The sequence below is a fragment of the Oncorhynchus tshawytscha genome, linkage group LG15 (assembly GCF_018296145.1).
Source record: "Oncorhynchus tshawytscha isolate Ot180627B linkage group LG15, Otsh_v2.0, whole genome shotgun sequence".
Lineage (NCBI taxonomy): Eukaryota > Metazoa > Chordata > Actinopteri > Salmoniformes > Salmonidae > Oncorhynchus > Oncorhynchus tshawytscha.
In genome coordinates, this window is record NC_056443.1 from 26,359,729 (window position 1) to 26,386,487 (window position 26,759).

The following is a 26,759-nucleotide window of genomic DNA, read 5'->3' on the forward strand; positions in this document are numbered from 1 at the left end:
GCCAAAAACGAGTAAGAACCTTGTAAAATGCAGATTTAGTGGTTACAAACAGCAATACTGTTGAACTTTTCTTCATTTTGAGGAGTTAAATTCCACCATTGTTTCTTTTACAGCAGCTTGATACATACGGCGCAATATCTTATTACTTTATTCTATGCCAAATATAATGAAGCACCTTTTCTAAAATACTGTCTGGTTTTGAAAATGTTATTCCAAATTCTCTTTTGGTCCACATGATGGCACACTATCAAACAAAACACCATTTAGAACCTTGGATTCAGTGATTGATTTTCCATGCTGTTAAAGCCTATCCTACGAAGTGTCAATCAATAATGAACCCAGTTAATAAAAAGTGGTAGGGAATGAGGAAACACATCAGATGTGATAGAATTAACTTGAGACGTTAATTTGAAGTATTTTATATTTCCTCACCAGCTTGCTCTCACAGCTTCGATGTCACTAACTAAGTTTTGTGCCAAGCATATTCCAAATATCTGTAAAAGAAAGAAAGATAATTATGAATGTGATGTCTTTTGTAATTAAATCATGTTTTCATTAACATAAAAAAAAAAAAAATATATATATATATATATATACATACATACATACATACATACATACACACACATACACTGAACATAAACACAACATGCAACAATTTATTTCAAAGATTTGACTGTTACAGTTCAAATAAGGAAATCAGTCAATTGAAATAAATGTATTAGGCACTAATCTATGGATTTTACGACTGGGAATACAGATATGCATCTGTTGGTCACAGATTCCTTAAAAAGGTAGGGGCGTGGATCAGAAAACCAGTCAAGTCAGTATCTGGTGTGACCAACATTTGCCTTATGCAGCGCGACATATCTCCTTCCCATAGAGTTGATCGTGGCTGGTGGAATGTCATCCCATTTCTTATCAATGGCTCTGCGAAGTTGCTGGATATTGGCAGGAACTGGAACATGCTGTCGTACCTGTTGATCCAGAGCATCCCAAACATGCTCAATGGGTGACATGTCTGGTGAGTAGGGAGGCCATGGAAGAACTCGGACATTTTCAGCTTCCAAGAGTTGTGTACAGATCCTTGCAACATTACATTATCATGCTGAAACATGAGGTGATGGCGGATGAATGGCACAACAATGGGCCTTAGGATCTTGTCACGGTATGGCAATTGTATTTGTTGGCAGCGTATGCCTGCCCATACCATAACCCCACCATGGGTCACTCTGTTCACAACGTTGACATCAGCAAACCGCTCACCCACACAACACCATACACGTGGTCTGAGGTTGTGAGGCTGGTTGGACTTATTGCCAAATTCTCAAAAACGACATTGGTAGAGAAATTAACATTCAATTCTCAGATCAAGACCCTGGTGAGGACAAACAAGCACGCAGATGAGCTTCCCTGAGAGAGTTTCTGACAGTTGTTCAGACCCACATTTTCATCAGCTGCACAGGTGGCTGGCATTAGATGATCCCGCAGGTGAAGAAGCCGGATGTGGAGGTCCTGGGCTGGTGTGGTTACACGAGGCCTGTGGTTGTGAGGCCGGTTAGTACTACCAAATTCTCTAAAATTTACGTTTGGGTCGGCTTATGGTAGAGAAATTAACATTACATTATCTGGCAACAGCTCTGGTGGACATTCAGCAGTCAGCATGCCAATTGCACGCTCCCTCAAAACATCTGTGGCATTGTGTTGCGTAACAAAACTGCAAGTTTTAAAGCAGCCTTTTATTGTCCCCAGGACAAGGTGCAGCTGTGTAATGATCGTGCTGTTTAATCAGCTTCCTCATATGCCACATCTGTCAGGTGGATGGATCATCTTGGCTAAGGATAAATGCTCACTAACAGGGATGTAAACAAATTTGGGCACAACATTTGAGAGAAATATGCATTTTGTGTGTATGGAAAATGTCTGGGATCTTTTATTTCAGCTCATGAAACAATTTACCATCACTACATGTTGCGTTTATATTTTTTATTCAGTGTATACGTGTTTATATTGTCACATATGCCGGATAGGTGCAGTGAAATGTGTTGTTTTACATGGTCAGCCATAGTAACCAGTGACTGAGTCACATGCAAGCTTCTCTGCTCTGAATTTCTGCTCGTTTAATCCACTTCAATCAGTGTAGATAAAGAGGAGGAGACAGGTTAAAGAAGGATTTTAAGCCTTGAGATAATTGAGACATGGATTGTGTATGTGTGCCATTCAGAGGGTGAATGAACAAGACAAAAGATTTCAGTGCCTTTGAACATGTTATGGTAGTAGGTGCCAGGCGCACCGGTTTATGCCAAGAACTGCAACGCCGCTGGGTTTTTCACGCTCAACAGTTTCCCGTGAGTATCAAGAATGGTCCACCACCCAAAGGACATCCAGCCAACTTGACACAACTGTGAGAAGCATTGGAGTCAACACTGGCCAGCATCCCTGTGGAACACCTTGTCACCCTGATGAGACAAGTTAATGTTCTGAGTCGGAGAGTAGCTAGCCCTGTTTGTACACTAGGCTAAAAGGAGTCAAAGAAACGTTTCTCTCACCTGTAACAACGCAACTCCTATGAAGATCCCAGCCACTAGCGTCAGGTTGTCCTGTAGCCACTTCTCAAACTGTGGCACACAGCCTTTCACATGGATGTAGGTCTTCTGCTCTACGTCCTACAACAAGGGACAGTAACATGTTTATTAGAGGGAGCTCCTTAGCCTGCAAATGGCATGAAAACCAAACATACGTCTTCATTATACAACCATATGTGATCATTCATCATATAACCCTTTATAATATATGACTTTGTATATTCTGAGTATCTCTTAGATTCCATAATAATAAAGGTCACTATATCAAGGAAAAGTGTAGAAGGAAAAAGGTAGATGGACAGAGAGAAATGGAACAGCACTCACAGTTTTGGCTCGTACGTCATAGCCACACTGCGTGTTTATCACATCCTCCTAATGAAGAGAAATAGAAGTGTTATCAAAAAAAGCAGATGTCAACTGTCATCATAACCCTGACCACCACTGATAATACCACTGACACACATGACCATTTCCTGTTCAAAAGATGGACTGTTTTTTGTCGGACAATCATCATTTGTTGTCATTTAGCCGGCAACTCCCAATTAAGTGTTAGCTCCATCCCAAATTCTCGGGACACAAAATCCCAGTGTGTTGGTGCCCTTAACCTTGGTGCCAGTCTGAGAAATGAGTTTTGCCCTCTCATAGATACTGTCATCGGGGCAAACCAAATAATGGAAAACCATGTAAATCTGTATTTTCAGCGACTATAGTACTCATTCATTTCAACGTAGGATCTTAATTTGACCACTCTTTTGTTGCAGAGAATTTTCCTGCACAGTAGCAAATGCAAACTTGTAGCCTAGTTGATGTTTAAAAAGGCTTCTGAAGTTTGTAATTTTCACTTTAATATGTAAGACTTGATTAGCCGAACCCCATGACCCATGTCTCTGACCAACCCTCCCTAGCCCCTGTGAGAGTTCCTTGCCGCAGGGTCCTTGGTGCAGCAGGAGAAGGGGACTCCACATTTCTCCCGGCTGGGGTTGGTGTCCGTGCAGTTAAAATAGATGTTGAGGTTCCAGTCGTCCGCTCCGAATGCGCCGCAACAATCCCACTAAGGAGAAGAAAACAGAGAAGAAAACGTCAATAAGGAATCCATGTTTTTTTATCCTTTTTATTTAACCTTTAATTATCCAGGAAGTCCCATTGAGATCAGGATAATTATTTTACCCCACAACACATGCATTTGCACGCGCACACACACACCTCTTCTGCAGCGGTATCATACATGATCAAAACAAAAAGGTCCAATGTTTAGAGGGGATAACTTTGTAGTGAATTCCTCTCTCAGTTTCACACAGCATCAGTGTGGGTGGAGTGTGACCAACAGAGATTGGGGAAGGCTTGACAACAAGGCCCGTATTCACAGTGTCTCAGGAGTGCTTTCAGACCCTAATGAATAACAAAAGGGGTGAACTGATCCTAGATCAGCATTCCAACTGAGTTGCTTTGTGAATAGAGGCTCAGATGGAATACGATCTGGGAGTCATATGGTCAGAGTCGCCACAAGCGTCTCTGCCAACCAGTTGGCTACACTAACAAAGGCCTGCTACTGAATAGAGAAACTGACTTTAGACCAATCCAGCGCCAGAGAGGAGATTCTACTCAAGAAAGCCCTTGTGAATTCAATAAAAATGTGGGCTAAAGCATATCAAATAATTGACATTTAACAATATAAGAAACTTGAGTGACGATTTTAAGACACATTCTTAAGTGAAGCAAAACAACTTAAATGTAGATGTTATGAATCATGTATTACAGTATATCATATCTCATTACACATCATGCTGTTGCAAAACTACTGTATTGCAGTGTAAGTAATTCAGCATAACTCTAAAATGGTAACCTCACAAGAAGGGTAGACTTAATAGCTTTAGCACATAATAATAATTTTACGAGGTGATTAGCAGCCCAATAAGGAAACAGGAAACAGGAAACAGGGTTTAGCTAGTGCCGGGGTAAATTGTATTGAACACTGTCATTAGCTTTCCACTGTTTATCTCCCTCCCCCCTCTCTTTCACATTTTGTCTGTATAAATCCATTTCCATAACGTAAAGTTTTAAACATAAATGTTTTTTTGTTGTTGTCACATTTAGGTCATAGGTGCTTAAGACTATGATTTGTCTTTAAGTTCATACCCTTTACACACAGAGCAATAAAACATTTTCCAAACACATTTCAAACAATCTGGAACAAATATAGGGATCAATTATGAAGCATGTACAACATTATTAATTTGACACACAACCTAAGTACAGCAATGGGAGTAACTGCAGTTTCACAGCAATCTAGTGAGTTCATTGATTAGATTCAAGAGAAGCAAATCCCAGTAGACACTTGAGCCCTCAAGGACTTGCCCTCTACTGAAATATCTACTGGAAGTCATTGAAGTGTTTAAAAAAGGCAATCTCGATTTCAGTAACTTAGCCTATGGATGCCACAGTTTGTTTTGGTTGCAGTGCCCCAGGTGGGCGGAGATTTCAATTTAGTGCCAGTGGTGGCTGATGCCACTAAATTGGAGGAGGAGCGCATTGTAATAGCTGGAATGGAATGATGGAAAGGTATCAAACACATGATTCTGTCACATCCTGTTTCCATGTGGTTGATACTGTTCCATGTATTCCATTCCAGTCTTAACTATGAGCCTTCCTCGCAGCAACCATACTCCGCCACCTCATTGCCAAAGTTAATCAAATATGAACACCACCACTGTAAACACCTGCACTCATTTAGCTGCTCTGTGATTGTTCCCCCATGTATCTCACTTGTGATGAGAGAGTTGCAGTCCTCTTTTACCCGTCTCAGGTTAGAGCACTGATACTCTGGTTTGTCACATCTCCACCCAGAAACGGTTAGCTTGATGTCTTTACGACCTTGGGATCCACAAAGTACTCTGATCGCCTCCTGTGTCAGCCAAGTGCAGAACAACTTATCGTTGTGGTCTTCTCTGGCGAGCCTCGTCTTGTAACAAGAAAATGAAAACACCGTGACCATTTATCACTGCTGGAAATATAGGCATGGAAAAGGATGCCAATCAAGCGGATATGTACACTGTGTAGCCTTTCACACCTCAGGATTAAGCTTACCAAACGTGATGCAGTCTCCGCCACCACAGTAGTGCCTACGTCAAGTTCTACAAAGAGGTTTTGCTGCACACTAAGAGCCATGAGGAGCAAGGCCATCTGCTCATCATAAAGATGATTGACTATCCTCGCACTGAAATGAGTCAGACTGTTGTTCTCCCGAAGAGCTGAGCAGAGATGTATAACTACATGGGGGGGTTCAGACTTCGGGTAAGTCGATTGTTTTATCCATTATCGTAACTGTGAATCAGTTGGCAGGTCAATGTTGAAATGCTCCTTCAGGAAGCAACTCGTGTTTCTGTTAAACAGGCCAAATAGAAATGGCAAAATTGCATTTCCCAAGTTGATTGCAATTCCGTTAGCAAATCCTTCCAATAGCTTGGTGATCCTTCTCTCCGACTCTTCCTCATCACACAGAACCAATGATAGTGCTGTGAAGAACTCTTGGAGGGTGAGGTGAGCAAAGCTGTTATCAGTTTGGCAGCTGATTGTCTTTTTCATTAACATCTTGTTCAAAACCAATGACACTTGGGAGAGCCCAGAAAACTCTTGAATCTTAATGAACAATGATTAATTTAAGATAAACTTTGAGTGTCCCATGTGTAGAATTCCCATGACAACAGCATGATCAGTACACAGGTGCACCTTATGCTGGGGAACAATAAAAGGCCAGTCTAAAATGTGCAGTTGTCACACAACACAATGCCACAGATGTCTCAAGTTTTGAAGGAGCGTGCAATTGGCATGCTGACTGCAGGAATGTCCACCAGAGCTGTTTCCAGATAATTTAATGTTAATTTCTCTACCATAAACCACCTCCAACATCATTCCAACTGGCCTCACAATCGCAGACCACATCAAACCACGCCAGCCCAGGACCTCCACATCTGGTTTCTTCACCTGCAGGGTAGTCTGAGAACCGCCACAAGCACAGCTGATGAAACTGAGGAGTATTTCTGTCTGTGGGGAAAAACTTATTCTGATTGGCTGGGTCTGGCTCCCTAGTAGTTGGTCCTATGCCCTCCCATGCCTGTGAGTGGGGCTACCAGGCTCTCTCCTGCTCACTCGCACACCTGCTCCTACCCCTGCAACCTACCAACTCTTCACCTCACTCAAACCAGAGCTCCATGGAATAAATGGAACAGTAGAAAACACATCAAACATTTGGAAACCTCATGCTTGACTCAGTTCCATGTATTCCATTACAGCCATTACAATGAGCCCATTCTCCTATAGCTCCTCCCACCAGCATCCTCTGACACACATTCACACTGATTTTCAACCTCGTACATATTCCTGAGTGAAGTCTATAAGGTTCTGGAGGTCGATGTCGTCACGGTATGCCCGGATGTTGTTATTGATGAAGAAGTTGAGCTGGTCCTTGATCCAGTCCTTGAAGGTGAAGGCCAACACTCCAGCTGTCAGCTCCAGGAAGAAGATGATCCCCAGGAACACAGAAAACTGGAACAGAATGGGGGGAGCATGCAAACATAGAACAAAGCTATGATTAAGCCCCAAAGTCCAGTGTTTCTCACTCCATTCCTGGGGGATCCAGGGGGTGTATATTTGTGTTCTAACCCAGCACTAACACACCTGATTAATCAGCTGTAATTCTGACATGTCATAGAGGGGACATGGAGGACTGGTCTCCCAGACTCAGATTAAGCCTACTCATCATGGACTATACAGAGTGGGACAGTCCAAGAATAAGCTTAATTTGAGTCCAGGAAACTGGGGAGGGAGTGGGAGTTCAAAGTGGAGTCAATGATGAATATAAAGACATCTAATGATAACCCTAATAATGCATAGGTATTATTTAGAGCTTTTCATGGAGTAATACAGACACTCCCCTTTGTATTTAGTTCGACAGTGAAGCTAAAACTTTCAGTTTGTGACTCCAAAATGACCCAATATATTATTCACCATTCAGTTCCTATTGGGCACAACATAATCCGAAACACAAGCAAAACAAACTGCAAATGCATCCAACAAGTTTTCAGTCACAAGTTTGATGTAGTCAATGTGTGCTAGGACTATGGAACCAAATACTAAACTTTTGACTACTTTAATACACTATAAGTGGATTTGTCCCAAAACATTTGCACATTCAAATAGAGGGACTACATACATAAAGTCCTTTAATTTCTAAACGGTAAAACATATGTATGAAAATACCCTCAAATAAATGGTTTACATTCTTTACTGTCATCTCATATGAAAGATTTGATCTCAAATCCCAAATGCTGCAGTATAGAGCCAAATTAAATGAATACAGAGGGGAGTGTATATTCATATATTTGTTAATGTCCGTGTCTAAGGGGCGAGCAGAGTGGGAGTGAGAGAGTTGTGGACGTACAAACTTGAGCAGGAAGGTGTTTTCCCTCAGTGCTCCGATGCAACCGGCAAAGCCCAGGATGAACATGACCCCTCCCGTCACCAAGAAGAGCCAGACGGGGTCAAAGCCCCCCAGGTCTGTGATGGACGAGATGTTGGAGAGAACACCCTAGAGAGGCAGACACAGAGACAGACAGAGACAGAGACAGACATGTGTTAACAGTGAGCACAGTAAGAATTGTATGCTTTGCCACTCTTCCAGACACAAGGGCGGTCCAGGGAAAAGACTGATTATCTATTGTACTTATTTGATTATTTATTTGTGTAATATATACACTATGTGGACACCTGCTCGTCGAACATCTCATTACAAAATCATGGGCATTAATATGGAGTTTTTCCCCTCTTTGCTACTATAACAGCCTCCACTCTTCTGGGAAAGCTTTCCACTAGATGTTGGAACATTTCTGCGGGGACTTGCTTCCATTCAGCCACAAGAGCATTAGTGAGGTCGGGCACTGATGTTGGTTGATTAGGCCTGGCTTGCAGTTGGTGTACCAATTCATCCCAAAGGTGCTTGATGGGGTTGAGGTCAGGGCTCTGTGCAGGCCAGTCAAGTTCTTCCACACCGATCTCGACAAACCATTTCTGTACAGACCTCGCTTTGTGCACAGGGGCATTGTCATGCTGAAACAGGAAACTTCCCCAAACTGTTGCCACAAAGTTGGAAGCACAGAATCGTCTAGAATGTCATTGTACGCTATAAGATTTCCCATCACTGGAACTAAGGGACCTTGCCCGAATCATGAAAAACAGCCCCTCACGATTATTCATTCGTCCTCCACCAAACTTTACACTTGGCACTATGCATTTGGGCAGGTTGCCTTCTCCTGGCATCCACCAAACCCAAATTAGTCCGTTGGACTTCCAGTTGGTGAAGAGTGATTCATCACTCCAAAGAAAGCGTTTTCACTTCTCCAATGGTGGCGAGCTTTACACCACTCCAGCCGATGCTTAGCATTGCGCATGGTGATCTTAGGCTTGGCCATGGAAACCCATTTCATGAAGCTCCCGACGAACAGGTCTAGTGCTGACATTGCCTCCAGAGGCAGTTTGGAACTCGGTGAGTGTTACGATTTTTACACGCTACGGAACTGCAGCACTCGGCGGTCCCGTTCTGTGAGCTTGTGTGGCCTACCACTTCGTGGCTGAGCCGTTGTTGCTCTAGACATTTCCACTTCACAATAACATTAATCATGCAAAGACATTTATTTTTTATGATGGCACGGATTCAGTGAGATTCAAACCTCTAATCTAATCTTATTTTTTCTATCCATTGAGTAAGTCCCCTTCGACACCAGGATCGAGCTAGCATGCCAGTTTTTTTTACTCATACAAAGCTGTTAATTTTTGTTTATTCAAACAGACCCCATTTCAAAGGAATCAAGCACTCATTAAGATCAGGTGTGGACAATTAGTGGCCACGGCCAACACACCTGAACACACTTTACAAGATAGCGGATAGAGTTTTATGGACGCTGAGAACGGAATGTTCAGTGCCTTCAGAAAATATTCATACCCCTGAACTTAATCCACATTTTGTTGTGCTACAGCCTCAATTCAAAATGGATTAAATATATTTTTTTCTCACCCACCTACACACAATACCCCAATATGACAAAGTCAAAACATGTTTTTAGAAATGTTAGAAAATGTACTGAAAATGAAATACATATCATTTACATAAGTATTCACACCCGTGAGTCAATACATGTTAGAATCACCTTTGGCAGCAATTACAGCTGTGAGTCTTTCTGAGTAAGTCTCTAAAAGCTTTCCACACATGGATTGTACAATATTTGCACATGATTATTTTAGAAAATTCTTCAAGCTCTGTGAAGTTGATTTTTGAATATTGCTAGACAGCCATTTTCCAAGTCTTCCATAGATTTTTAAGACAATTTAAGTCAAAACTGTAACTCGGCCACTCAGGAACATTAAAGGTAGCTTTGGTAAGCAATTCAAGTTAATATTTGGACTTGCGTTTTAGATTATTGTCCTGCTGAAAGATGAATTTGTCTCCACAAGTCTATTGGAAAGCAGACTGAACCAGGTTTTCCTCTAAGATTTTGCCTGTGCTTAGCTTAATTCCATTTCTTTTTATCCTATAAAACCCCCTAGTCCTTGCCGATTTCAACCAACATGCTTGAAAATGTGATGAGTGGTACTCAGTGATGTGTTGTGTCGGATTTGCCCCAAACATAACACTTTGTATTCAGGACATAAAGATAATTTCTTTGCCACATTTTTGCAGTTTTACTTTAGTACCTTATTGCAAACAGGATGTTTTGGAATATTTGTATTCTGTACAGGCTTCCTTCTCCACTCTGTCATTTAGGTTAGTATTGTAGAGTAACTACAATGTTGTTGATCCATCCTCAGTTTTCTCCTATTACAGCCATTCAACTATGTAACTGTTTGAAAGTCACCATTGGCCTCATAGTGAAATCCATGAGCGGTTTCATTCCTATCAGGCAAGTGAGTTAGGAAGGACGCCTGTATCTTTGTAGTGACTGGGTGTATTGATACACCCTCCAAAGTGTAATTAATGCTCAAAGAGATATTCTGTGTCTGCTATCAATAGCTACGAGGCAATAAAAAACCTCCCAGGTCTTTGTGGTTGAATCTGCATTTGAAATTCACTGCTCGACTGAGGGGCCATACAGATAATTGTATGTGTGTGCGGTACAGAGATAAGGTAGTCGTTGAAAAATCATGTTAAACACTGTTATTGCACACAAAGCAACGTATTATGTGACTTGTTAAGCAGAGTTTTACTCCTGAACTTATTTAGGCTTGCCATAACAAAGAGGTTGACTACTTATTGACTCAAGACATTTCAGACTTTCATTTTTTAAATTAATTTGTAAAAATGTCTAAAAACATAATTCCACTTTGACATTATGGGGTATTGTGTGTAGGCCGGTAACACAAAATCTTAATTTAACCCTTTTAAATTCATGCTGTAACACAACAAAATGTGGAAAGAGTCAAGGGGTGTGAATTCTTTCTGAAGGTAGTGTATATGTGGGGAAGGTAGTGTATATGTGGGGAAGGTAGTGTATATGTGGGGAAGGTAGTGTATATGTGGGGAAGGTAGTGTATATGTGGGGAAGGTAGTATATATGTGGGGAAGGTAGTGTATATGTGGGGAAGGTAGTGTATATGTGGGGAAGGTAGTGTATATGTGGGGAAGGTAGTGTATATGTGGGGAAGGTAGTGTATATGGGGAAGGTAGTATATATGTGGGGAAGGTAGTGTATATGTGGGGAAGGTAGTGTATATGTGGGGAAGGTAGTATATATGTGGGGAATGTAGTGTATATGTGGGGAAGGTAGTGTATATGTGGGGAAGATAGTGTATATGTGGGGAAGGTAGTGTATATGTGGGGAAGGTAGTGTATATGTGGGGAAGGTAGTGTATATGTGGGGAAGGTAGTGTATATGTGGGGAAGGTAGTGTATATGTGGGGAAGGTAGTATATATGTGGGGAAGGTAGTATATATGTGGGGAAGGTAGTGTATATGTGGGGAAGGTAGTATATATGTGGGGAAGGTAGTATATATGTGGGGAAGGTAGTATATATGTGGGGAAGGTAGTGTATATGTGGGGAAGGTAGTATATATGTGGGGAAGGTAGTATATATGTGGGGAAGGTAGTGTATATGTGGGGAAGGTAGTGTATATGTGGGGAAGGTAGTATATATGTGGGGAAGGTAGTGTATATGTGGGGAAGGTAGTGTATATGTGGGGAAGGTAGTGTATATGTGGGGAAGGTAGTGTATATGTGGGGAAGGTAGTGTATATGTGGGGAAGGTAGTGTATATGTGGGGAAGGTAGTGTATATGTGGGGAAGGTAGTATATATGTGGGGAAGATAGTGTATATGTGGGGAAGGTAGTATATATGTGGGGAAGGTAGTGTATATGTGGGGAAGGTAGTGTATATGTGGGGAAGGTAGTGTATATGTGGGGAAGGTAGTGTATATGTGGGGGCGGCAGGTAGCCTAGTGGTTAGTGTTGGGCCAGTAACCGAAAGGTTGCACGATCAAATTCCCGAGCTGACAAGGTAAAAATCTGTTGTTCTGCCCCTGAACAAGGCAGTGTTCCTAGGCCGTCATTGTAAATAAGAATTTGTTCTTAACTGACTTGCCTAGTTAAATAAAATAAAAGAGTCAAGCACGAGCTTGCGGGATCCAATTAGATATTTATTAAATATGTTTTTAATTAACATTCTTAGAACGTTATGTTGAACTACTGAAATTCCCACAGAAGAACGTTGTTTCTTAAGGTTCTCTGAAAAATGTGAGAACATTACTTTAAATGGAACCATGAGGAGACCTGTAGGAAACGTTATGCTGATGTATTGAAATTCCCACAGAAGAATGTTGTTCATTAACATCCTCTGAACTACCAAACATTACATTAAAAGTAACCATGTTTGAACTTTTAGGAAACGTTCTGTTAAAGTCATGTAATACCAAGAAAATAACTTTACATTTCCTTAAATGTGCTGAGAATGTTCCAAAACCAAGGAACTACACTGCACCATTCCTAGAATGCTGTGGGAAGGTTGTATGGAGAATATCCATATCACAACCACTATCTCACCAAACTCTAAGAGATACGGTTCTCAGAACATTATGTGCTAGCTGGGTATATTCTTTTCTTACTGTATATTGTTCTTCTTATGGTATGATTTCTTTGTGTAATATACAGTACCAGTCCAAAGTTCAGACACACCTACCCATTCAAGGGTTTTTCTTTATTTTGTATTATTTTCTATATTGTAGAATAACAGTGAAACTATGAAATAACACATATGGAATCATGTAGTAACCAAATTGTTAAACAAATCTAAATATATTTTAGATTTTAGATTCTTCAAAGTAGCCACCCTTTGCCTTGATGACAGCTTGGCATTCTCTCAACCAGCTTCAGGAGGAATGCTTTTCCAACAGTCTTGAAGGAGTTTACACATATGCTGAGCACTTGTCGGCTGCTTTTCCTTCATTCCGAAGTCCAACTCATCCCAAATCATCTCAATTGGGTTGAGGTCAGGTGATTGTGGAGGCCAGGTCATCTGATGCAGCACTCCATCACTCTCCTTCTTGGTCAGATAGCCCTTACACAGCCTGAAGGTGTATTGGGTCATTGTCCTGTTGAAAAACAAATGATAGTCCCACTAAGCGCAAAGCAGATGGGATGGCGTATCACTGCAGAATGCTGTGGTGGCCATGCTGTTTAAGTGACACTGACAGTGTCACCAGAAAAGCACCCCGACACCAACACACCTCCTCCTCCATGCTTCATGGTGGGAACCACACATGTAGAGATCATCCGCTCACTTACTGTGCGTCTCACAAAGACACGGCGGTTGGAACCAAAAATCTCAGATTTGGAAATCTCAGATTTCCACCGGTCTAATGTCTATTGCTCGTGATTCTTGGCCCAAGCAAGTCTCTTCTTCTTATTGGTGTCCTTTAGTGTTGGTTTCTTTGCAGCAATTCAACCATGAAGGCCTGATTATTTATTTTTAAATGCCTTCCTAACCATCTTAAATAAGCATGCCCGATTCAAGAAATTTAGAACCAGGAACAGATATAGCCCTTGGTTCTCCCCAGACCTGACTGCCCTTAACCAACACAAAAACATCCTATGGCGTTCTGCATTAGCATCGAACAGCCCCCGTGATATGCAGCTTTTCAGGGAAGCTAGAAACCATTATACACAGGCAGTTAGAAAAGCCAAGGCTAGAATAAGAACACCTCCTCCCAGCTGCCCACTGCACTGAAGATAGGAAACACTGTCACCACTGACAAATCCACTATAATTGAGAATTTCAATAAGCATTTTTCTACGGCTGGCCATGCTTTCCAGCTGGCTACCCCTACCCCGGTCAACAGCACTGCACCCCCCACAGCAACTCGCCCAAGCCTTCCCCATTTCTCCTTCTCCCAAATCCTGTCAGCTGATGTTCTGAAAGAGCTGCAAAATCTGGACCCCTACAAATCAGCCGGGCTAGACAATCTGGACCCTTTCTTTCTAAAATTATCTGCCGAAATTGTTGCCACCCCTATTACTAGCCTGTTCAACCTCTCTTTCGTGTCGTCTGAGATTCCCAAAGATTGGAAAGCAGCTGCGGTCATCCCCCTCTTCAAAGGGGGGCTACTCTTGACCCAAACTGCTACAGACCTATATCTATCCTACCCTGCCTTTCTAAGGTCTTCGAAAGCCAAGTCTACAAACAGATTACCGACCATTTCGAATCTCACCATACCCTCTCTGCTATGCAATCTGGTTTCAGAGCTGGTCATGGGTGCACTTCAGCCACGCTCAAGGTCGTAAACAATATCTTAACCGCCATCGATAAGAAACATTATTGTGCAGCCGTATTCATTGATCTGGCCAAGGCTTTCGACTCTGTCAATCACCACATCCTCATTGGCAGACTCGACAGCCTTGGTTTCTCAAATGATTGCCTCGCCTGGTTCCCCAACTACTTCTCTGATAGAGTTCAGTGTGTCAAATCGGAGGGTCTGCTGACCGGACCTCTGTCAGTCTCTATTGGGGTGCCACAGGGTTCAATACTTGGACCGACTCTCTTCTCTGTATACATCAATGATGTCGCTCTTGCTGCTGGTGAGTCTCTGATCCACCTCTACGAAGACGACACCATTCTGTATACTTCTGGCCATTCTTTGGACACTGTGTTAACAACCCTCCAGGCAAGCTTCAATGCCATACAACTCTCCTTCCGTGGCCTCCAATTGCTCTTAAATACAAGTAAAACTAAATGCATGCTCTTCAAACGATCGCTACCTGCACCTGCCCGCCTGTCCAACATCACTACTCTGGACGGCTCTGACTTAGAATACGTGGACAACTACAAATACCTAGGTGTCTGGTTAGACTGTAAACTCTCCTTCCAGACTCACATCAAACATCTCCAATCCAAAGTTGAATCTAGAATTGGCTTCCTATTTCGCAACAAAGCATCCTTCACTCATGCTGCCAAACATACCCTTGCAAAACTGACCATCCTACCAATCCTCAACTTCGGCGATGTCATTTACAAAATAGCCTCCAATACCCTACTCAACAAATTGGATGCAGTCTATCACAGTGCCATCCTTTTTGTCACCAAAGCCCCATATACTACCCACCTGTACGCTCTCGTTGGCTGGCCCTCGCTTCATTCTCGTCGCCAAACCCACTGGCTCCATGTCATCTACAAGACCCTGCTAGGTAAAGTCCCCCCTTATCTCAGCTCGCTGGTCACCATAGCATCACCCACCTGTAGCATGCGCTCCAGCAGGTATATCTCTCTGGTCACCCCCAAAACCAATTCTTTCTTTGGCCGCCTCTCCTTTCAGTTCTCTGCTGCCAATGACTGGAACGAACTACAAAAATCTCTGAAACTGGAAACACTTATCTCCCTCACTAGCTTTAAGCACCAGCTGTCAGAGCAGCTCACAGATTACTGCACCTGTACATAGCCCACCTATAATTTAGCCCAAACAACTACCTCTTTCCCTACTGTATTTATTTTATTTTATTTATTTATTTGGCACCCCATTATTTTTATTTCTACTTTGAACATTCTTCCACTGCAAATCTACCATTCCAGTGTTTTACTTGCTATATTCTATTTACTTTGCCACCATGGCCTTTTTTGCCTTTACCTCCCTTATCTCACCTCATTTGCTCACATCGTATATAGACTTGTTTCTACTGTATTATTGACTGTGTTTGTTTTACTCCATGTTTAACTCTGTGTCGTTGTATGTGTCGAACTGCTTTGCTTTATCTTGGCCAGGTCGCAATTGTAAATGAGAACTTGTTCTCAACTTGCCTACCTGGTTAAATAAAGTTGAAATAAAAAATAAATATATACATTTTAAAAATTCACATAGTCTCCTCTGAACAGTTGATGTTGAGATGTGTCTGTTACTTTGTGAAGCATTTATTTGAGCTGCAATCTGAGGTGCAGTTAACTCAAATGAACTTATCCTCTGCAGCGGTGGTAATTCTTGGTCTTCCTTTCCTGTGGCGGTCCTCATGAGAGCCAGTTTCATCATAGCGCTTGATGGTTTTTGCGACTGCACTTGAAGAAACTTTCAAAGTTCTTGAAATTTTGACTGAACTTCATGTCTTAATGTAATGATGGACTGTCGTTACTCTTTTTGCTTATTTGAGCTGTTCTTGCCATAATATGTAAATGGTCTTTTACCAAATAGGGTCTATACCACCCCTACCATGTCACAACCAAACTGATTGGCTCAAACGCATTAAGGAAAGACATTCTCAAATTCTCTAACTCTCTCTCTCTCTGTGCTCTCTGACCCCTCCTGTCTCTCTCTAGTTAATGTGTCGGGGGGGGCTAGGGTCTCTTTCTCTCTCTCTCTCTCTCTCTCTCTCTCTCTCTCTCTCTCTCTCTCTCTCTCTCTCTCTCTCTCTCTCTCTCTCCTTCCTCTCTCTCTCTCTCTCTCTCTCTCTCTCCTCTCTCCTCTCTCTCTCTCTCTCTCTCTCTCTCTCTCTCTCTCTCTCTCTCTCTCTCTCTCTCTCTCTCTCTCTCTCTCTCTCTCTCTCTCTCTCTCTCTCTCTCTCTCTCTCTCTCTCTCTCTCTCTCTCTCTCTCTCTCTCTCTCTCTCTCTCTCTCTCTCTCTCTCTCTCTCTCTCTCTCTCTCTCTCTCTCTCTCTCTCTCTCTCTCTCTCTCTCTCTCTCTCTCTCTCTCTCTCTCTCTCTCTCAGGACCTGAGCCCTAGGACCATGCCCCAGGACTACCTGACATGATGACTCCTTGCTGTCCCCAGTCCACCTGACCGTGCTGCTGCTCCAGTTTCAACTGTTCTGCTTTATTATTATACGACCATGCTGGTCATTTATGAACATTTGAACATCTTGGCCATGTTCTGTTATAATCTCCACCCGGCACAGCCAGAAGAGGACTGGCCACCCCACATAGCCTTCCTAGGTTTTGGCCTTTCTAGGGAGTTTTTCCTAGCCACCGTGCTTCTACACCTGCATTGCTTGCTGTTTGGGGTTTTAGGCTGGGTTTCTGTACAGCACTTTGAGATATCAGCTGATGTACGAAGGGCTATATAAATACATTTGATTTGATTTGATTTAATTTAAATGCATTCCAGGTGACTACCTCATGAAGCTGGTTGAGAGAATGCCAAGAGTGTCATCAAGGCAGAGGGTGGCTACTTAGAAGAATCTCAAATATAAAATATATTTTGATTTGTTTAACACTGTTTTGGTTACTACATGATTCCATATGTGTTACTTCATAGTGTTGATGTCTTCACTATTATTCTACCATGTAGAAAATAGTCAAAATAAAGAAAAATCCTGTAATGAGTAGGTGTGTCCAAACTTTTGACTGGTACAGTACATGCATATCTCAATCTCTTCATTCAAAGACTCAATCATGGACACTCTTAGTGACAGTTGTGGCTGCTTTGCGTGATGTATTGTTGCCTATACCTGTCTTGCCCCTTGTGCTGTTGTCTGTACCCAATAATGTTTGTACTCTGTTTTGTGCTGGTACCATGTTGTGCTGCTTCATGTTGTTGTCATGTTGGTGTTGCTACCATGCTGCTTTGTTGTCTTAGGTCTCTCTTTATGTAGTGTTGTGTTGTCGTGATGTGTGTTTTGTCCTATATTTTATTTGTATTTTTAATCCCAGCCCCCACCCTCGCAAGAGGCCTTTTGGTAGGCAGTCATTGTAAATAAGAATTTGTTCTTAACTGACTTACCTAGATAAATAAAGGTTAAATAAAATAAATGAAAGTATATTAGACATCATTGTATGTTCTTACAGGGTTCTTATGTTAGCCAGTCTCACTCACCTTCTCATTCCAGGCCCATAGTCCAATGCCCAGGAAGGCCACACCGAGCAGCTGAAAGAGAACAGACAGACAATAAGTAACATTAATAATCACATAACAAACCTCAGGGAGATACCCAAAGGGTGAAACCTCCCCCTCAAGTTCACTTTTGTTGAAATTCCCGGAGGATGAATTATCTTTCAATTTCTCCTTCGATGCTTACAAAGGTTACAGAAACACACATTACTTCACTTTCGAGTACTAAATGTCATGTTTGGACATCTTCAATTGGGTAATCTAAACAAGAGTCAAGCATCAACAAGCAGGAATGTACAATCCTCCTGGGGAGTTTCTTCACCCTTAATAAGTAGCCTACAATGTGTCTGCAAAGTAAAGAAGTCATTGGTTTAATTTCTTGGCCGATTTAAAAACAAAAAAACGTTTTAGTCATTTGGCAGACGCTCTTATCCAGAACGACGTACAATTAGTGCATTCATCTTAAGATAGCTTGATGAGACAACAACAACACATCACAAGTACATCAAGTACATTTTCCCTGAAGAAAGTATTTATCATCAAAGTCAGTGGTAGTAGGAAAAGTGCCCTTTTTTGAAGCGGGGGGTGTGAAAGTTATTTAAGATACTCTTCAGAGAGGTAGGATTTCAGACGTTTCCGGAAGATGGCCAGTTCCCCTTGACGCCACACTGTCCTGACTTTAGGGGGAAGGTTGTTCCTCCATTGGGGTCCCAAGACAGAGAAGAGCTTTGACTGGGCTGAGTGGCGGAATGGAATGCTCGGGCATTCCTGAGAGGAAAAGCAGCTCCGTTTTGTTGAGGTTGGCCATGAAGTGGTGAGCCGGCATTCAAGCTGAGATGTCTGCCATAATCGACCGATTATGATTTTTCAGCGCTGATACCGATTATTGGAGGACCAAAAAAGCCGATGCCGATTTTTAAAAAATGCATTTGTAATAATTACAACAATACTGAATGAACACTTATTTTAACTTAATATAATACATCAATAAAATCAATTTAGCCTCAAGTAAATAATGAAACATGTTCAATTTGGTTTAAATAATGCAAAAACAAAGTGTTGGAGAAGAAAGTAAAAGTGCATTATGTGCTATGTAAGAAAGCTAACGTTTCAGTTCCTTGCTCAGAAAATGAGAACATATGAAAGCTGGTGGTTCCTTTTAACATGAATCTTCAATATTCCCAGGTAAGAAATTTTAGGTTGTAGTTCTTATAGGAATTATAGGACTATTTCCCTCTATACCATTTGTATTTCATTAACCTTTGACTATTGGATGCTCTTATAGGCACTTTAGTATTGCTAGTGTAACAGTATAGCTTCAAATCAAATCAAATTTTATTTGTCACATACACATGGTTAGCAGATGTTAATGTGAGTGTAGCAAAATGCTTGTGCTTCTAGTTCCGACAATGCAGTAATAACCAACAAGTAATCTAACTAACAATTCCAAAACTACTGTCTTATACACAGTGTAAGGGGATAAAGAATATGTACATAAGGATATATGAATGAGTGATGGTACAGAGCAGCATAGGCAAGATACAGTAGATGGTATCGAGTACAGTATATACATATGAGATGAGTATGTAAACAAAGTGGCATAGTTAAAGTGGCTAGTGATACATGTATTACATAGGATGCAGTCGATGATATAGAGTACAGTATATACGTATGCATATGAGATGACTAATGTAGGGTAAGTAACATTATATAAGGTAGCATTGTTTAAAGTGGCTAGTGATATATTTACATCATTTCCCATCAATTCCCATTATTAAAGTGGCTGGAGTTGAGTCAGTGTCAGTGTCAGTGTGTTGGCAGCAGCCACTCAATGTTAGTGGTGGCTGTTTAACAGTCTGATGGCCTTGAGATAGAAGCTGTTTTTCAGTCTCTCGGTCCCAGCTTTGATGCACCTGTACTGACCTCGCCTTCTGGATGATAGCGGGGTGAACAGGCAGTGGCTCGGGTGGTTGATGTCCTTGATGATCTTTATGGCCTTCCTGTAACATCGGGTGGTGTAGGTGTCCTGGAGGGCAGGTAGTTTGCCCCCGGTGATGCGTTGTGCAGACCTCACTACCCTCTGGAGAGCCTTACGGTTGTGGGCGGAGCAGTTGCCGTACCAGGCGGTGATACAGCCCGCCAGGATGCTCTCGATTGTGCATCTGTAGAAGTTTGTGAGTGCTTTTGGTGACAAGCCGAATTTCTTCAGCCTCCTGAGGTTGAAGAGGCGCTGCTGCGCCTTCTTCACGATGCTGTCTGTGTGAGTGGACCAATTCAGTTTGTCTGTGATGTGTATGCCGAGGAACTTAAAACTTGCTACCCTCTCCACTACTGTTCCATCGATGTGGATCGGGGGGTGTTCCCTCTGCTGTTTCCTGAAGTCCACAATCATCTCCTTAGTTTTGTTGACGTTGAGTGTGAGGTTATTTTCCTGACACCACACTCCGAGGGCCTTCACCTCCTCCCTGTAGGCCGTCTCGTCGTTGTTGGTAATCAAGCCTACCACTGTTGTGTCGTCCGCAAACTTGATGATTGAGTTGGAGGCGTGCGTGGCCACGCAGTCGTGGGTGAACAGGGAGTACAGGAGAGGGCTCCGAACGCACCCTTGTGGGGCCCCAGTGTTGAGGATCAGCGGGGTGGAGATGTTGTTGCCTACCCCTGGGGGCAGCCCGTCAGGAAGTCCAGTACCCAGTTGCACAGGGCGGGGTCGAGACCCAGGGTCTCGAGCTTGATGACGAACTTGGAGGGTACTATGGTGTTGAATGCCGAGCTGTAGTCAATGAACAGCATTCTCACATAGGTATTCCTCTTGTCCAGATGGGTTAGGGCAGTGTGCAGTGTGGTTGAGATTGCATCGTCTGTGGACCTATTTGGGCGGTAAGCAAATTGGAGTGGGTCTAGGGTGTCAGGTAGGGTGGAGGTGATATGGTCCTTGACTAGTCTCTCAAAGCACTTCATGATGATGGAAGTGAGTGCTACGGGCGGTAGTCGTTTAGCTCAGTTACCTTAGCTTTCTTGGGGACAGGAACAATGGTGGCCCTCTTGAAGCAAGTGGGAACAGCAGACTGGTATAGGGATTGATTGAATATGTCCGTAAACACACCTGCCAGCTGGTCTGCGCATGCTCTGAGGGCGCGACTGGGGATGCCGTCTGGGCCTGCAGCCTTGCGAGGGTTAACACGTTTAAATGTCTTACTCACCTCGGCTGCAGTGAAGGAGAGTCCGCATGTGCGGGCAAAAAAGTTATTTAGTCTGCCTGGGAGCAAGACATCCTGGTCCGTGACTGGGCTGGATTTCTTCTTGTAGTCCGTGATTGACTGTAGACCCTGCCACATGCCTCGTGTCTGAGCCGTTGAATTGAGATTCTACTTTGTCTCTGTACTGACGCTTAGCTTGTTTGATAGCCTTGCGGAGGGAATAGCTGCACTGTTTGTATTCGGTCATGTTACCAGTCACCTTGCCCTGATTAAAAGCAGTGGTTCGCGCCTTCAGTTTCACGCGAATGCTGCCGTCAATCCACGGTTTCTGGTTAGGGAATGTTTTAATCGTTGCTATGGGAACGACATCTTCAACGCACGTTCTAATGAACTCGCACACCGAATCAGCGTATTCGTCAATATTGTTATCTGACGCAATATGAAACATATCCCAGTCCACGTGATGGAAGCAGTCTTGGAGTGTGGAGTCAGCTTGGTCGGACCAGCGTTGGACAGACCTCAGCGTGGGAGCCTCTTGTTTTAGTTTCTGTCTGTAGGCAGGGATCAACAAAATGGAGTCGTGGTCAGCTTTTCCGAAAGGAGGGCGGGGCAGGGCCTTACATGCGTCGCGGAAGTTAGAGTAACAATGATCCAAGGTTTTTCCACCCCTGGTTGCGCAATCGATATGCTGATAAAATTAGGGAGTCTTGTTTTCAGATTAGCCTTGTTAAAATCCCCAGCTACAATGAATGCAGCCTCCGGATAAATGGATTCCAGTTTGCAAAGAGTCAAATAAAGTTCGTTCAGAGCCATCGATGTGTCTGCTTGGGGGGGGATATATACGGCTGTGATTATAATCAAAGAGAATTCTCTTGGTAGATAATGCGGTCTACATTTGATTGTGAGGAATTCTAAATCAGGTGAACAGAAGGATTTAAGTTCCTGTATGTTTCTTTCATCACACCATGTCTCGTTAGCCATAAGGCATACGCCCCCGCCCCTCTTCTTACCAGAAAGATGTTTGTTTCTGTCGGCGCGATGCGTGGAGAAACCCGCTGGCTGCACCGCCTCGGATAGCGTCTCTCCAGTGAGTCATGTTTCCGTGAAGCAAAGAACGTTACAGTCTCTGATGTCCCTAGCTTCCATCCCTCTCCTCGCTCCTCCCTGGGCTCGAACCAGCAACACAACGTCAATTAGTGCGCGCTAACTAGCTAGCCATTTCACTTCGGTTACACGAGCCTCATCTCGGGAGTTGATAAGCTTGAAGTCATAAACAGCGGAATGCTTGACGCACAACGAAGAGCTACTGTTAAAACGCACGAAAGTGCTGTTTGAATGAATGTTTACGTGTCTGCTTCTGCCTACCACCGCTCAGTCAGATACTTAGATACTTGTATGCTTGTATGCTCAGTCAGATTATATGCAACGCAGGACACGCTAGATAATATCTAGTAATATCATCAACCATGTATAGTTAACTAGTGATTATGATTGATTGTTTTTTAAAAGATAAGTTTAATGTTAGCTAGCAACTTACCTTGGCTTACTGCATTCACGTAACAGGCAGTCTCCTTGTGGAGTGCAACGAGAGAGAGGCAGGTCGTTATTGCATTGGACTCGTTAACTGTAAGATTGCAAGATTGGATCCCCCGAGCTGACAAGGTGAAAATCTGTCGTTCTGCCCCTGAACAAGGCAGTTAACACACCGTTCCTAGGCCGTCATTGAAAATAAGAATGTGTTCTTAACTGACTTGCCTAGTTAAATAAAGGTATAAAAAATATATATTTAAAAAAACATTTTTTTTTAAATAAGCTGCAAATCGGCGCCCAAAAATACAGATTTCCGATAGTTATGAAAACTTGATATTCCGATTAATCGGTCGACCTCTAATCCGCATAGCAATTATTGGAGAGACCATGTGAGGATATGACAGGGACAAGTGACTTTGTGCAAAGAGAAAAGAGGATTGAAATTTTGAAGCCCTTTAAATTCCAGGTTTATCTCAGTTTGACAGAACTAAAGGTAGGCTTGGTGGTAACATCTAAAACCACTGTCTCAGGGTAAGTTGAGTGTCTGCATGTCTGTCTAACTGCCTGTCTATCGATCTGCCTGTCTGTCTGTCTGTCTGCCTGTCTATTTGCCTGCCTATGTGCCTGCCTGCCTGTTTATCTGCCTTCCTGTCTGTTTATATGCCCGTCTGTCTAACTACCTGTCTGTCTATTCTGTTTTTCTGCCTGTTCATCCTTCTGCCTGTCTGTCTGAGAGGATGCTGTGGGGTGGGGGCCGGGCATTTGGAAGCAGACTGAATGCCGGGGCCAATCCCAACAACAAGTGAACGGGACAAGCCCAAGCGCTCCACCCTTCCAGCTTGTCTTGATCAGGCCATGTCAGCCAGCTATGTTTAACTCTGCTTGTCCTATAATGTCACTGAATGATAAGAACAAACTGCTGCATCTACAAGCCAGCAACAGCGGACCTTGTCAGAGTGGCTATTGAACCAAGAGCCACTTCATGTGGTTGTAATACAGAGCTGTTGGTTAAGGGCTGGTCTGAGATCAGAGGCTAGGGGGGAGTGCAAAGACGGTGCCACAACCAAAAGAGATGTGTGGCTACATGAGCTGAGCTGTAAAGAGGAGCAGCACACCTCTAACTTTCAATCAGCCTTTGTTCAATGATCAACGATGCAAGTTCATTGACACCCTGGAGAAGAATAACTGCAAGGTCCTTACATGTAAAAGCAAAGCCCAATATTGATAGCCATAGTGATAATCATATTTACTGTCTGTCAGTGGCAGGGCCCCACTAGGCAAACACTTTCCACATCATATCAACAACAAAATGTCTATGTGATGACATTGAATCAATGTGGAAAACAAATTATATTTTTTTTAAGTCATCAATGTAAGGGAATTGTCTTTTTTTCACAACTTTTAACCTAAATCCAATGACATTGTGAATTATTTTGTTGATTTCACGTTGAATTCACATTTAGTTGACAACTCAACCAAATGTAAATCAAAACTAGACGTTGAACTGACATCTGTGACCAGTGAGGCAGAATGAGCAGTCCTGTTTGTCCTGATGGTCGGAACACCCCAAGGGCTTGGATCAATAGGCTGTACTAACACGAGAAACAGCTAAGCCTCATCAGCTGGGGGTTTCACACTGTCAATAAACACATACACGGCACACACACACACACATTCAGACATGCAAACATTCACACAAATCACAAATGGAGAGATACACAGAAATGTGGTAGCTTGATGTTCTCATACAAACACAGAAACCCCAGCTGTAACTCAAACATATGTCCCAGTTAAAGCAACCTCTTCCAGCTGTTACCGAATACAGGTAGGCCCTAATATTTGTGTTTGTAAACTGAGGGGTTTTGGCAAATGTAACAGATGACAATAAGGGTGGTTTTGGGTAGACTGGTCCCAGATCAGTTTGTGCTCTTGCCAACTCCATTGCTGTCATTGTCCAGCCAAACATGCTAGCACAAACAGACTGTTACTCAGGCTGGGTTTTGGAGGACAATTACATCAATGTCCGTCATTTTTATTTAAATGACGTGGAAACAACTTTGATTCAACAAGTTTTTGCCTAGTGGGGCCCTGCCAATGACGGAGAGTAAATATGACCATCACCTTGGCCAACAATATTGGGCCTTCCTTTTACATGTAATGACCTTGCAGTTATTCTTCTCCAAAGTGGCAATGAACTTGCATCATTGATCATCGAACTAAGGATGATCGAAAGTTAGAGGTGTGCTGCTCCTCTTTACAGATCATCTGCCAGATGATTCCTAAGAACAACCTGGTTGCTAAGTTCCTTCTCCTCAACTACGAGCCAACTCCTAAAGGCATCCGTTGTCGTGACGTCAGAGAGGACCTGGACCTGTCCCTCATCTCAGCTTGGCTCACGGTCACATATAACCCTGCATGACATGCTCATACCAAACATGCCACTGTAATAACTGACACTCACAATGTCACTGTAACAGAGTGGGAGCAGAATAAGCCATCACACAACCACAATCAGTATTATCATTACTGTGTAATTACAGTCCTAGTTTTGATTTCATGACAGAGACAATGGAGTTAAAAGTGAGAATAGAAAGTAAGCTGTATTTTCATATATTTACAATTGAGTCATTTAGCAGAAACTCTTATCCAGAGCGACTTACAGGAGCAATTAGGGTTAAGTGCCTTGCTCAAGGGCACATCAGCAGATTTTTCACTTAGTCGGCTTACGGATTCAAACCAGTGACCTTTCGGTTACTAGCCCAACGTTCTTAACCATTAGGCTACCTGCCACCCTATCCATGATGACTGACTTTGGGAAGAGAATAATGGTGTTAAATCTCAGGTTGTTCAATGCTGTATCAGAGCCACCTTATCAACACTGTGGATCACGTAGTCTAGATATGGTTCGTTTACTGTATGTTTTGAAGCCCCATACGCGGCTCTTAAGAAAAGAGAAAGTGGATCTGGTCCACTGGGTACCATTTTGAAGGTAACCTGGTTGAGGGAAGAGAGAGCCATGATAATTGAAGACACCCTAAATAAAATAAACCATCTAACATGTTAGGGTAAGGTATATTTTATATCTGCATCATTGAAAGATGGATTAAAGGTTACTTTGACTAGTACACATAAATACTAGTTATTTGTTTGTAAAAACGTGTGTGAATTATAACCCTCTCTATAATTAATTCTCCCTTCAGCCATTGAAAACAAGACAAGTGCGACATTGGCACAGGAAAATGCATACTGTCACTTTAATTCCCTGAGATGACATTGAATATTAAAATGGGTGGCAAGACCTGATAGCTTTTCCAAAAACCTATACACATTCAAATGTAGGTAACTTGACCTGACGATGTCCCGGACATTTTCTGGAGGGTCTTTTACACAGCTCACATAAATATTGCAGTGGAGCCAAATGTCGGAGTGCAAGCTCATGCTGTTTCTATGGCGACGCCTCTAGTGTCTAGATTGGTGGAGGGGGTGCTGGTGAAGTTAACTGGGCTGCTGGGGAGCACAGAGCTAAGCACTAAGCATTGAGCTATGGGAGAGACATTGGGAAAAGAAGTCCACCAATACGCATGTGTGTCAAATCAATACATAAAGAGAGACGTCCCAAAAGGCACCGTATAAGGCACCGTATTCCCTATATAGTGCACTACTTTTCACCATGGGCCCAATGACCTCTGGTCAAAAGTAGTGCACTATGTGTAAGGAATAGGGTGGCTTTTGGGGGATAGACCTACATTATGCTACACAGATTCACACTCCTTGGTTGGACTGAGAGTATTGCTTCAGAGATGATTGACAACGAGACAAATCCTAAAACCGTCAGACACTATATCAGAACGGATTAAAATGAGAATATCTCCAAGGGCCAGAGGATAAATGTCAATTTCAGCATTATTTCAACACTCTCGGGGGTCTCGGTCTAAACTCACATGGATAGATTTAAGCGACGAGGAGGATTATCATACTGTATAAAGCTATAGCCATATTTCCCCCACACTCCTCTGTGTCCATACAGATTTAACTAGATCTACTGACGTGACAGTGACAAATTACACCCTAACCCTTTGGTTTCCATGGTTCTTGTTTTGTAAA

The 26,759-nt window shown here is 42.7% G+C and overlaps 1 protein-coding gene across 2 annotated transcripts in view; it reads right to left on the minus strand.

Moving 5' to 3' along the window:
* Window positions 1–26,759, minus strand: part of LOC112214731 (tetraspanin-5) — a 36,675-nt gene that overhangs the window by 4,418 nt on the left and 5,498 nt on the right. For both annotated transcript variants that reach the window (XM_042298384.1, XM_042298385.1), the window contains exons 2-8: window positions 17,914–17,964; window positions 8,023–8,169; window positions 6,957–7,127; window positions 3,511–3,636; window positions 2,910–2,957; window positions 2,550–2,666; window positions 433–494 (exon numbers count right to left, since the gene is read on the minus strand). In XM_042298384.1, the coding sequence (XP_042154318.1) occupies window positions 433–494; window positions 2,550–2,666; window positions 2,910–2,957; window positions 3,511–3,636; window positions 6,957–7,127; window positions 8,023–8,169; window positions 17,914–17,964 (722 nt within the window). The remainder of the gene's footprint in view (window positions 1–432; window positions 495–2,549; window positions 2,667–2,909; window positions 2,958–3,510; window positions 3,637–6,956; window positions 7,128–8,022; window positions 8,170–17,913; window positions 17,965–26,759) is intronic.